The 13,142-nt window shown below is 45.5% G+C and overlaps 1 protein-coding gene across 5 annotated transcripts in view; it reads left to right on the top strand.

Moving 5' to 3' along the window:
• Positions 1–13,142, top strand: part of LOC138510528 (zinc finger protein 25-like) — an 887,940-nt gene that overhangs the window by 51,429 nt on the left and 823,369 nt on the right. For all 5 annotated transcript variants that reach the window (XM_069626249.1, XM_069626250.1, XM_069626253.1 and 2 more), the window contains exon 2: positions 2,462–2,588. In XM_069626249.1, coding sequence (XP_069482350.1) covers positions 2,462–2,588 — 127 coding nt within the window. The remainder of the gene's footprint in view (positions 1–2,461; positions 2,589–13,142) is intronic.

Here is a 13,142-nt window from a genome sequence, read left to right on the forward strand (position 1 = left end):
GAGCACATCACCGCTGCCAGAAAAGCTTCCCACTGGCTCCCCATAAAGGAGAGGATCTTATTCAAGGCTCTAAGCATCACCCACAAATGTGTCCATCTTGCCGCCCCAATGTACCTTTCCCAGAGGATCCACCTGGTCTCCTCCACAAGACCCACTAGATCACCCTATGCCAGCATGCTCTCAGTACCCAGGGTAAAAAGGACCAGAGCAGGGGGCTCCAGTTTCCCGTACCTCGCTGCCGTACACTGGAACACCCTCCCTAGCTCCCTGCGCTCTGAACCCTCACTGACCGCCTTTCGGAAAACCCTGAAAACGACCCTGTTCATCTAACAATTACATGGCCTAGCCCTCATAATTGTATTGTATGATGTATTATGTGGTATATCTGATCACAGGTCATTGCCTCACTGTAACCCAAGGCACAACCTGCTCACATTGTAACTAAGTCTTCCTTGCAAGTAACAGTGCCACAATGCCCCTGGGCTGCCTGTGCGCTATATAAATTTAATAAATAAATAAATAAATAGGTTTTTGGAGTCTGTATCATAACATCCAGTGATAGGTAGGAGTGTTTGAGTATCATCCGCATAATTTGTATACGTGATGCCCATTTTGTCAAGTTTGTCAAATAGGAGCTTGGTAAAGGTGTTGTATAATGTAGGGGATACACACGAGCCTTGTGGTACACCACAGGTCACTGGAACAGGTGGTGCGGCTGATGTGTCGGAAAAGACCCTCATGGTCCGATTGGTTAGAAATGATTTGATCCATTTGATGGATTCTGGAGAGAAATTGGCAGCAGTTTCGAGGTGTTGACTCAAAATGTCATGATTGACCAAATCGAAAGCTGCTCAGAGATCTAACAGAAGGAGGATGCATAAATCGCCTTTGTCTTTGTATTGGTCCATTTGTGTTTTCAAGTCAAGTAAGGCTGTTTCAGTACCATGACCTGGTCTAAATCCTGATTGTCTTAGGCCCAGGAGATGATTGTCTTCTAAATATTTTTGGATCTGCAGATAAGCTGCTCGATCAAGTATTTTTAGTAGAAAGGGTACTGTGGTGATGGGGGCGGAAGTTAGTAGGGATGCTAGGGTCTAATATAGGTTTTTTAAGCAAAGGTAGAACCGAAGCTGCTTTTAGATCTTTCGAACTGAATTAGTGGCAAAGGAGCTATTAATGAGCTTGATGACAAAGAGTGCAAATTCAACTGCACCTTCTTTTTTATCAGGGTTGTAGGGCAAATGTTGCATTTGCATCTGCAGGGTTGTAGACTTTTAATAATATTAATGGTGTCTGAGAGCGGTGTGAATATGAATTTATTGACCTTAGGTGGATCCATTGATGAAGGTGTCGTGGGTGGGATTAGGTTGAGGCTAAGTTTAGATTTTTGTTGTTCTATTTTTCGTTGTAGTAGTGACATTTTGTCTGCTAAGGCATTTTGAATATTAGAACACCAAAGTTCATCTTCGGTAGTATGGTCTGGGGAAGGTGCTGGAGATTCCAGTTCGCGGAGAATAGTAAATACTTCTTTGGTATTGGATTGGGCATTTGCAATGACGGGTTCTCGAGTAAGCAACATGCTTGGTGTCTCCATCACTGGTGGCCCTTGGACAAATCTGATGCTGCCTTTCTGCTGTTTTCCATGGGAGTTAGGGAGTTTGCAGCTTTTCTCATTGGGGCTATCAGTCCCTGTGACTCAGTCTCAAACAGGGGCCACTCCACTCGGTAGGTCGATATATAGATATTAGCTCAGTGCGTATCTTTGTGATCTCAGCTGGATGTGTGCATGGTTTGCTCAGACTCCTTATGTTGCCTTTTTCTCGACAAGGCTTCCCCCTCTTGTTAACTATTTTAATTTTTTTAAGTCTAACTTGTAAAATGAAGACCCGTTTCTGCATTTTTGCTACACTGTATGCTTTTTAAAGCCTTGCTTCCATCTTAACTAATATATTAAAACATGGATGATCGTTTAGTCTGGATACAATAATATCCCGTGCACAAGTAAAGCCAACCTCAGTGGAATTTAATATTGGAAATTCGATCTTGCAGAAAGTTGAGTTCCATTAGTGAAAATATGCCATAGATAAGTTGCAGAGCAACATTGGATTAGTGGGGGAGGGTGATTTGATTTACTGCTTGTTTGTTGGATCCATTCAGAGATTCTAATGAGATATTTCAACTTGTAGAAGTCAGGGATGTTTTTGATTTAATGGGCAACACTAAATGGGCTCCATGTAGAAATTGCCACTTGCTCAATGGCTTTTTTTTACTAAGGGGAAAAACAAAGCTTTAAGTAATTGTTTTAGTGCTTCTATCCAGGTGCTATGCACTGAAAGCAGTAAGTGGAAAAGCCATGTCCAAATGCTAACATGATGTATCGGAGTAGGTCCACCATTGTGATGCTTCGTTTATTTTATGTACTTGAAACGTGTTGCTCAGTACATATTGTTTGTCATTACAGGTTGCAATTACTTTCCGTGATGTTGCTGCCTATTTTACTGAAGAGGAGTGGAAGCTGTTAAGTGACAATCAGAAAGAATTTTACAAGGCAGTAATGAAGGAAATTCACCAAACCTTGTTTCTTCTTGGTAAAGTTTGCCAACTGGTTTGTTCTGACAGACTGCTGTTAATAAGATCTTGATTTCTGTCTGTTTTGTATTTTTCTGTGTAAATTGTTGCATGACAGTCATCTGAGAGCTCTTCTATGGCGGGTTGAGGTTAGTAATTAATTACATGTTAACTGTCAGGCTTGCAGGTTCGTTCCGGTGAGCAGCCTGTCATTAGCTCTAGGATGTTACTTTTAATTCCTTTGTGAGTCTGTATTGACTATTGTGATTAAGTTGTTAAAGGCCTTGTTATCGGAAGAATTTGCTTACCATCCGCTTGCAAATATTTTCTGGTTACTTAATGATCCCAAATCTCACTACAAACTCACCTTGTGATAGGTAGCCTCCAATTTTTATCTGACCTCACTGTAAATAGTATGTTATACAACAAAAATGTACTGACAGGAAAACTAGAACGGGTTGGTATAGCGGGATAAATCACTGGATTTGTGACTCGATGCAAACATGTATCCTAAATTTTTCAGGGAGCACGTTTGACTTTTCTGTATATATTAAAACAGAACAAGTCATACTTCATCATTGGATTTGTCACTTTCAATACGTTTATTTAAATTTGTATGCAATGAAAGACACTTTTCCACATGTTTTTAGACATACATATTTGTGCAAAGAGTAGAAGTGTATACTGAATGTTGATTCCAAGCTAAACCTGGGAGGAGTACCGTTGGTAGTTAAAACAAACCTAAAACAGACAACAGAAAAGAAAAACCTGTGAGTAAGTGCAATTCCACCAAACATTTTGAGCAATTAATAAAGCTTAGAGATTATAGACATTTTTGCCTCTCTGACTAGGCAACCTGAGTGTCTTGCTTTTTATGTTGTCACGTGAATTCAATTAAACAGTTCAGGGGTCTATGACTGTTTTGTGGAATTGCATTTACTCACAAGTTTTTCTTTTCCGTTGTCTGTTTTATGTTTGTTTGAAGTACTAACAGTACTCCTCCCAGGTTTAGCTTGGAATCAACATTCAGTATACACGTCCGTTATTTGCACAAATATTTATGTCTAAAAACATGTGGAAAGGATTCTTTCATTGTATACAAATTTGAATAATTGTATTGAAAGTGACAAATCTAAGGATATTTTAATGTATACAGAATAGCCAAATGTGCTCCCTGAAAAATGTAGGCAAGATGCATGTTAATGAACTCTGTGGACTGTTTGCATTGAGTCAAAAATCTAGTGATTTAGCTCGCTAGACTAATCCCAGTTTAGATACAGTAGACTCAACCAGTAGAGCCATGGCTCCCAGCACAGTACTTAGACGCATGACCTGGCTGTGAAAGTCTGGATTTTAGGCAGACGTCCAGGCACGTCTGTTAGACATGCCGTTTCATGGTACTTCTCTTTTTGGGGAGAAGGCCTATGGCAGTCTAAAAAAACAGCAAGCTCCCAGAGCTGCAGCTAAATCTTTGGTGACAGCGATAAGACAACCTCAATCTACAGGTCAAGGATGGAGAGGTCGTTCTTTTCGTTTCTATTCTTCTATTTCTAGAGGAAGAGGCCAGTTTGCACAAAGAGGTCAAAGAAGACCCTATCGTGGAAGAGGTAGAGGAGGAAGGACTCCCCGTTCAGCACCTGAGGGTAACTCTTCAGCTGCAGGTGGAACAGTAAAATGACTCCTTCAACCACAAAACTGTGGTAGGGGGCAGGCTGTTTTAGCATTTCCAGAATTGGCGAAGCATAACTTCGGATGCATGGGTCCTACAAACAGTAGCAGAAGTATACTGCCTACCATTCCTGAAAAGACCTTTAGATTGCCCCCCAAAAGCAAGATCAACCTTGGTTTCAGATCTGCTCCTCCAAAAGGGGATTTTCACCCTTATGGAGAAAGGTGTGATAGAATTGGTGCCTGTGGCAGAGAGGAACCAAGGTTGGTACTCTCCTTACTTTCCAATACCAAAGAAGGACGGAGGAGTACGACCCATCCTGGACTTGAGATGCTTAAACAAGTTCCTCAGGAAGGACAAGGACAAGTACAAGATGGTAACTCTTTTGCAGATCCTTCAGGTCCTTCGACTCCAGGATTGGTTAGTGTCACTCGACCTTCAGGATGCTTACTTTTATGTGCCGATATCAGAAGCACAGAAAGTACCTGAGGTTCGCGGTTGGCTATTCTCATTATCAGTTTTGAGTTCTGCAATTCGGACTCGCCTCCGCCCAAGGGTTTTCACCAAGCTAATGGAAGTGGTGGCAGCAAGTCTAAGGAGAGAGGGGGGATTCACATCTACCCCTACCTGGATGACTGGCTGATCAGTCTGTATCATCTCAGACCTGCTGCCTCCTCCACAAGCTGGTCTTCTCCCTGAACTTCAAGAAGTCCCATTTGACACCCTCTCAGAAGCTTCAATTTATTGGAGCAGTCCTGTATTCAGCCTTGAGAAAAGCTTTGCCACCCATGTTAAGGGCTCAACATCTTTTGCAGATGGACCAAACATTTCAGAGTGCCCAATGTCTTCCGGCCTACGACTTCCTATGCTTGCTCTGCCTCATGGCATCCTGCAATTTTCTAGTGCCAAAAGCCTGTCCGAGAATGAGATCCCTTCAGTGGGCTCTCAGATCCCAATGGTCTCAATTCTCCAGCAGAATGAAGGCCCTTCTCCAGGTCCCAACAAAGGTCACCCAGGACCTCCTAGTGGGCCAGCCGAGAGAACGTGATCAGAGGAGAACCATTTTGGCAACACTGGCCGGAGGGTACAACATACTTTCATTGCTGTATATTTCAAAGCCTGGCATTTAAAAACATTATAACGAAAATGTCCATCAAATTCTTTAGGGGGGGGGTCAGAAAGGGCAGATAAGGGTTTGAGTGGGTAGTGAATCGGTAAAAATAATTGGAGGAAGGGTGGTTTGGGGGGGAACCCCCTCAAAAAACAACAATTATTTGATTAACATTTTCATTATAATGTACACATTTAAATGCCAGACGTTGAAATGTATGGCGATGAAATGACATAGAACTGTCCGGAGACGATAGTTGTGACAGACGCCTCCCTCACATGATGGGGAGCGCACATGAGAGAGCTTTCAATAAGCGGACACTGGTCTAAGTCAGAGTCCAAACTCCATATCAACCTTTTTTAGCTGAGGGCAGTCGGACTAGCACTGATGGCCTTCTTGCCCTCGATACGGGGAAGAAGTGTCCTGATAATGACGGACAACAAAGTGGCCATGCATTACCTCAACAAGAGAGGGATCGTATGGTCACTGTCCCTGTGCAGAGAGGCAATGCAGCCCTGGTTCTGGGCACTAAGAGAAGGTATCACTCTTCTGGCAGTTCATATAGCCAGAGAAAAGAACACGGCAGTAGATGCTCTGAGCAGGCAGAGCACAAACTCCCACGAGTGGGAACTAGCTCAGGAAGTACTTCAAGAGATATTTTCCCTTCAAGTGGATCTGTTCGTGACCAGTGACAACCGGAAGGGCGAGCTGTTCTGCTCCAGGGAATTTCCCCAAAGAGGAGCTATAGGGGACGTGTTCGTGGTGGACTGGGAATTTCCACTCCTGTACGTGTTTCCGCCAGTCCCTTTCGTTCCTCACGTAATATGGAGGTTGAGGAAGTTCGGGAAAGCCATGATCCTCATTGCTCCGGATTGGACCAGGAGAAAATAGTACCCAGACCTTCTGGAAATGGCCATTTGCCCTCCAATTCGTCTTCCTCAACGAGAGGACATCCTCTCGCAAGAGCAAGGCACATTCTTCACCCAGAGATCAGGACTCTCAACCTTCACGCCTGGTATCTGAAAGGGTGAGATAAAGATTAGGACCTTCCGAAAGACGTAATGGAGGTGTTGCTTTCAGCGAGAAGACCAGCAACTAAATCCCTGTACTGCTGCGGTTGGAACAGGTTTTGCAGCTAGTGCAGGGAAAAAAAATTAGATCCTTTCTCATGTAAATTTCCCCAGATTTATCTTTGATACTTCCCTTGACACATTCTGGGTTGCATGTAGCCACCGTAAAGGGCTATTTAGCGGCTCTTTCAATTTTCAAATGATCTCAGTATGAGGGATCATATTTCAAAGTACCGATTGTGGCACAATTTCTGAAAGGCTTAACAAATTTGTTCCCTCTTACTCCCTTCATCGTACCATCATGGGGTCTAAACCTTGTACTAAGAGGTCATATGTGTGTTCCCTTTTGAGCATTTACATTTGTGCCCTCTAAGGATGCTCACCATTAAAAACTTCCTTTTTAGCGGCTATCACATTTGCCCGTAGGGTAAATGAGCTACAGGCTCTATCTTCCAAACAACCTTTCACAACCTTCTCCAGGAATAAGGTAGTTTTAAGGGCCAAGTCATCTTTCTTGCCTAAGGCTGTGCCAGAATTTCATTTGACACAACGTATTGCACTACCTTCTTTTTAGCCTCCTCTTAATCTTTCTACATCGTTTAGACCCAAAGAGGGTTCTAAGTTTCTATATTGCAAGTACTGCAAATATTCACCAAAATGATCAGCTTTTTATTGGTTATGCAGGTCATACTGGGATTAGCTGTCACAAAACAAACCATCTCTAAGATGGATTGTTATGTGCATAACTGAGTGTTACTCATTGGCTGGCAAGGATTCACCTGAAGGTGTAAGAGCGCATTTTACTTGAGCAGTGGCTGCTTCATCGGCTCTTGATAGAGGTGTACCAGTGAGGGACATTTGCAGAGCGGCAACATGGAAATCCCTGCATACATTTAGTAAATTCTACTGTGTAGATTCTTTTTCAGGAGAGGAAGCCAAATTTCGCAAAGCTTTTCCTCCACAACATTAACAAATAAAGTAAATTCTTAGCACCGTCCACCAAACTCAAAATGCTTTGGGAGTCTATCAAAGATGACGAATACGTGGGAGGAACATCCAGTCGAAAGAACGTTACCAGGGGTAAGTAACTTATTTGTAGTGCGTACCAAAACGTGATGCTTCTTGATCCTATGATATACAATATTGTCTTAATTTCTTGTACCCCCGTCCCTGATGTTGTTAAAAATGAACCTTTCACCAATTGTTCCAATCTCCCTGACCTTCTTGATCCCCTCACCTCCTAAATTGGGGATCGTCCAGTTGGGTCGTAGCCACACCATCCTTTGACTTTCAAAGAGGTGACCCAGGTTCTGAACCCAATGCATAAACTACCGAAAAACCCCAACTGTGACCTCCTCACTCCCCCACCAGCAACCCCAACCTTCCAGTTCCCTCCCTCCCCCACCGCCCTAATAACACACATTTGCTCACGCTTGAGGGACTCACGAGGACCCAGTCATCCCGGCAACCCAGTGCACGAATAATGCTGCAGCTGTACTGGGATATCACTGGTCACTCCGTTTCTCGCTATGACGGAGCACCATGTGGACCCCCTGGAGAGACTCCCTCTCAGTCGTTGTTGCCCCTATGTTGTGGAGCTCTCGGCTGAGTCTCAAGAAAGGAGTTTGCATCCTCTGAAGAATACAAAAATCGTGCTTTTCCATTGTGCTCAATTCTCAGTTTAGATGGAAACAGCATTGCATATTTAATGCCCTTCTCTCTGAGCCTTCTTTTCACATCAAGACAAGTCTTCCTGTATGATTGAACTTTATCTGAGAAGTCTGTGTGTCTTGATACCTCAGGGATGCCCTTTCTCTGGCCTTCTGGAGTGCTGCATCCCTGTCCTGGTAGTTCAGTAGTCGAGCTATCAGCGGTCAAGCAGGTGCACCGGGTATAGGTTTCCCGCCATTGGGTATGCAGTGGGCTGTTTCTACGATGAATACTGCTGAAAAGTCTTTGTCGCCCAGGACCTCCTTCAATAAATTCTCACCATCGTCTCCATGTTGCGCTGGTCTGCAGCCTCCGGTATCCTCGTATTATACTTAGATTATTTCGTCGGCATTCAAGAGCATCCTGTTTATCCGTCAGTGTTTTCACCGCTCACCTACGTCTGCTAGGTCTCTTATTGCAGTATTAGTCCCATCTGCAACAGGGATTATTCTTCCTCCAGCCTTATCTAGCCATTCCAAGGCTTATCCAGGCGGACTTGCATGTGATCCACCTTGCAAGTCAGGGTATCCATTTTGACACCTAACGATTGGATACTCGCTTGTACCTGGCCAAGCATCACCTTAATCACCTTACTGTCACAGGGCACTTCTCCAAGGACTGTTATGGAGGTTTGTGATGACCCGCTCTTTAATCTTCCATCACCTGCAGGGGATCAACGGCGGTATATGTGGGTGAGTTTCACCCCGGGAGCAGTTCGGGCGCACCCCGCCAGAGGACCTCCCGTGTTCCCAGATCAGCCACTGGCTTATTCCTCTCTGTGCACGAGTTCCCCCGGGGCAGGTCCCGCCACGGCTCTCCTCCGGATAGTTGCGCCAACCGCTCCCGACCGGGAGCTCTCATGAGTTCCTCTGTTGTAGTGTGCTGCTGCGGCCAGTGCAGGTGACACTGCGTGGCTGGGAGTCCCGCGGAGCACAGGCGCCTTCAGTATCTGAATTGTCTTGGCCTTTCAGGAGAGATGGAAGCGCCCTTCGCCCACTGCACCTTCAGCCTTTGCTTTTGCAGTCGTGCTCGCTGCGCAGGCCTGCCGTCCCTCACCTGGGGTTTTTCTTGTGCCTCGGTTCTCCGGGCACCACAGGCATCCAGATTTATATTGAGTGTGCTGTAGATATTCCCCGAGCTAATGGGCGCCCTGTGGCTCCATACAGCACAGCTGAGACAGGATAAGAGGCTGGATAGTGCAGGGTTGGACGGGAGCTCACAGGCTCGCAGCCGTTTTCACTGGGCTCTCAAGCGCCCCCCTAAAACATTGTTTTTGTTACTGGAAAGAATCCCGCTAGTCGTAGCAGAGTCGTTTTAATATTCAGTTCCTCTGTAGTAGCCAAAATCGTTACCACCAGCATGGATTTAAACAAAATCAGGCGGCTTGACAACACTGTTAAAATAAAGAAAAGGTTGGTCCATAATTTCTTGCCATTTGCCACTTCTGAAAGTAAGTCATTGCCACCTGAAAGCAAGTCATTCCACCTTCAAATCACAAAATGGTGAAATAGTAAGCACTCGTCGAATATAGTGCCCCAGCCATTGGACACACGAATCTCCTACACTTAACACTGTTTTCACCTATATTAAAAAAAGGGTTAAATAACTGCACACCCATTAAGAATATACGCATGCGTAAGACAATACTAATCACGTGCATACAAATATACAGACATGCTTGCTAAACGTAAACTATAATAATTTGCCTTGCATGCAAAGCAACATACGTTCACGCATGCCTAACGTACAAAACGCACACTTCCAGCTACAAACATTGTGTGCATATGTACACTGTACTAACACTGAACCTATAATTATCACGTGACTTGAATAACGCAGCAACACAACAAATACGCATGCATGCGTAATGGTAAATACTTACCTTGCAGATGTTGACAAATATTTATGTACCTAACTTTCACAACTCAAGATTGCCAAATGCACATAACTGGCGCTCCAGATACAATTTTGAGGTGGGAGTATTTTCCTCACTATTTTTAAACTTTGAGAGTAAACACAATGTCATGGGACCGGACCCTAACATGCAAGCAAAATAAATATGCATGCATGTTTCTCTCAATGCACATCTAGACACAAAACACAGCAGAACTTAAAGGGGAAGTTTGCTCAGAGGTTTAATTGGCCCAATCGATCGAGCATGTATTTTTGAGCATAGATCGATCGATCTTAAAAAAATGTCCAATGCATCTTACCTTAGTTTGTATCACATTTACACATGCAAAAAGGATGAGTCGGGTGTTGTCATTTTGGCTAATCTTATCTGTTGATCCATCGCCCTAAGTTCAAGTGCCCTTGCAGCATTCATTCATATCAACCACCCCTAAAGCTGGCATCACTAGTCAAAATGATATGCTCCACCTATTTTCATGAACTTTATGGGCAGCATAGCCAAACGTACCCCGTCATCACCCACGTCCTAACGTTATCTAATGCAAAACCAGGAAGATCAATACACACATCCACACGAAGCGCAAACGTTCTCTTTCTTTTCATCAAAAGGAGTCAATAATGTATATTTCGAAGGGATTGTGTCCTCCGACGTATTCCTCATCTTAGATATCTCCTTCCAGCTCTGCTGGCCTCGGAAATTTTTTTCTCTCTAGAGGGCGCTGCGCGTCGACGTCCTCCGAGTCGATGTCCCTCGACAGCCGCCGTATCGACGTCGACGTCATCCTGCCTATAAAGGCCGCGCGCAGCGTCCGTTGCTCAGTTCCGTTTTTCCGCGCTTACTCAGTGCCTCGGAATACCGTTGCTCAGTTCTTGTCAGATTAATCCTATTTACCTCGAGTTATTCAATCCGTACTCGATGGCTTCCTCGTTGGAACCGACAACTCCTCGATCCGGCTTCAAAAAATGCTGAGATTGTGGGAAAAAGATGTCGCTGACTGACCCTCACAGAGTTTGTCTGTGGTGTTTGGGAGCTGAACACCATTGTTCGGAGTGCGAGGACTGTATGTCCATGACAGCTAAGGCCCTGACGGAGCGTAGGGGGAAGCTGGAGAAAGGTAAGACTTTTAAAGCTTCTTCTTCGTCGACGAAGTCGAGACACTCGTCTCCTCGTCACCATTCGCGCTCCAGGTCTCGGAGTGGGTCTCATCACTCCTCGAGATCGAAGCACTCAAAGAGGAGACGTCGAAGATCCCCTTCTCTGTCTTCCTCTTCCTCTGTTTCGCCAAAAAGAATCCCTTGCCCCACGAAACATAGTTCCCGGGCTGAATGGGAGGAATTCCGCAAAAATATGATGAGCGTCTTCGAGAAAGCGGCCTCGACCCCCTCGAAGACTGCCGAGAGCGATGCTCTAGTCGAAAGACCCGAAGGTCAAAAATGTCGCGAGTCGCAGTACCCGGCGAAGGAAACCTCTCGAGCGCGTCTCGAACCCTCGAGTAGGACTATGACCTCCAAACCTTCCTCAAAGGTTCCGTCGACACCGTCGACGAGGGTTCCGTCGACGCCGAGGTCGGTGTCTTCGACGCCGTTGTCGAAGGGACCTTCGACACACGGGTCTGTCGACTCGACGCCAGCTTCGACACCGGCGTCGACGCCAAGAAAAGTCACGGTCACAACACACCCAGTGACTATCCCCAGGTCCTCGATGGCGATGGCTTCGAGATTGTCGAGTAGAATCCCAATTCTGTCGAGGTCATCGAGGCCACCGCCTTTGTTTTCGACGCCACGCTCGAAGCCTTCGACGTCGGCGTCGACGACATCGACGTTTTCGAGGCCGATAATGACAAGTTCGGCACCCTCTGCCTTGGAAATGGGATTTGCTCCCTTTATGAGTTCAGAACAATTGAGAACTATGTCCTCAATTTTGGAAGAGGGTGAATTGTCTGAACTGGAAGACACATTTGAGTTGCAGGGACCTGTAACCCCAATTAGAGAGGAATTTTCCTCTGAAGAACGCAGGTTAAAGGATCTTCATGATTCCTTACATGAGGCAAGTGGGTTAGACACTTCCCCTGAGGTGGAGTTTGCTAGGCCAGACCCGGGGGAGCATGCTGAAACCCCCTATAGAGCCTTAATGGCCAGGATCACAGAGTTCATGGGGTGGTCTGCACCTTCACAATCTTTCCAACAAGATGACCTCACGGATATTCTTGACAAAGGCCAACAGGAGGATCCTGTGGTGCCTTTTTATAAAGCTCTTCAGAGGAAGATCATGACAAACTGGGAAACCCCAGATGTCGTACCAGCAGTAAATAAAAAACTGTCTACAAAGTACAGGGTATCCTCTACAGACCCGGAGTTTTTGTCTAAACACCCATCCCCAGAAAGTCTGGTGGTACAGGCAGCATCCTCTACCGATGTCAAGACGGCTTATCCTACCGTCCCACAGGACAGGGACGATAAAAAATATGATGCTATGGCAAAGAAAGTCTTTTCAGCATGTAGCATGGCGTTAAAATCTGTTAATGCTACTTGCACCCTTGCTAGGTTCAGCCATACACTTTGGGAGTGTGCTTCTACAGCGGTTGACTGCATCCCGGAGGGAGAAGAAAGGGATGCGTTCCTGAATATTATACAGGACGGTAAAGACGCTATGTGCGAATCCCTCCAGACGGGCATTGATTCGGCTGACAGTATCAGCAGAGCAATGGCGGCAAGTACATCAACCAGGAGATTCGCTTGGTTGAGAAAGTCTGGTTTTGCCCCAGATGTGCAAGCCAGGCTCTTGAACATGCCATTCAATGGCTCTGCTTTGTTCGGGAAAAAGGCGGATGACAGTTTAGAGAAACTGCAAACTTCAAAAGCAGCAGCAAAATCCCTAGGAGCTGCAATCCGTCAGACTCCTTTTCGTCCCACAGGAACCTCTGCGAGGGGCAAGTCCTTTCGCTTCTACTCCGCATTCGGAAGAGGTAGAGGACGACCGGCTCAAAGGGGACAAAGAAGAACTACCCGAGGTGGACGGGGTAGATATTCAAAAGCCGCAGCAACAGCAGGTGCCGCTTTACCATCAGCATCTGCATCAGCCGCCCCAAAACCACTCTGAGGA

Source organism: Ambystoma mexicanum, chromosome 6p, assembly GCF_040938575.1.
Source record: "Ambystoma mexicanum isolate Mex_15411 chromosome 6p, UKY_AmexF1_1, whole genome shotgun sequence".
In the NCBI taxonomy this organism is placed as follows: Eukaryota; Metazoa; Chordata; class Amphibia; order Caudata; family Ambystomatidae; genus Ambystoma; species Ambystoma mexicanum.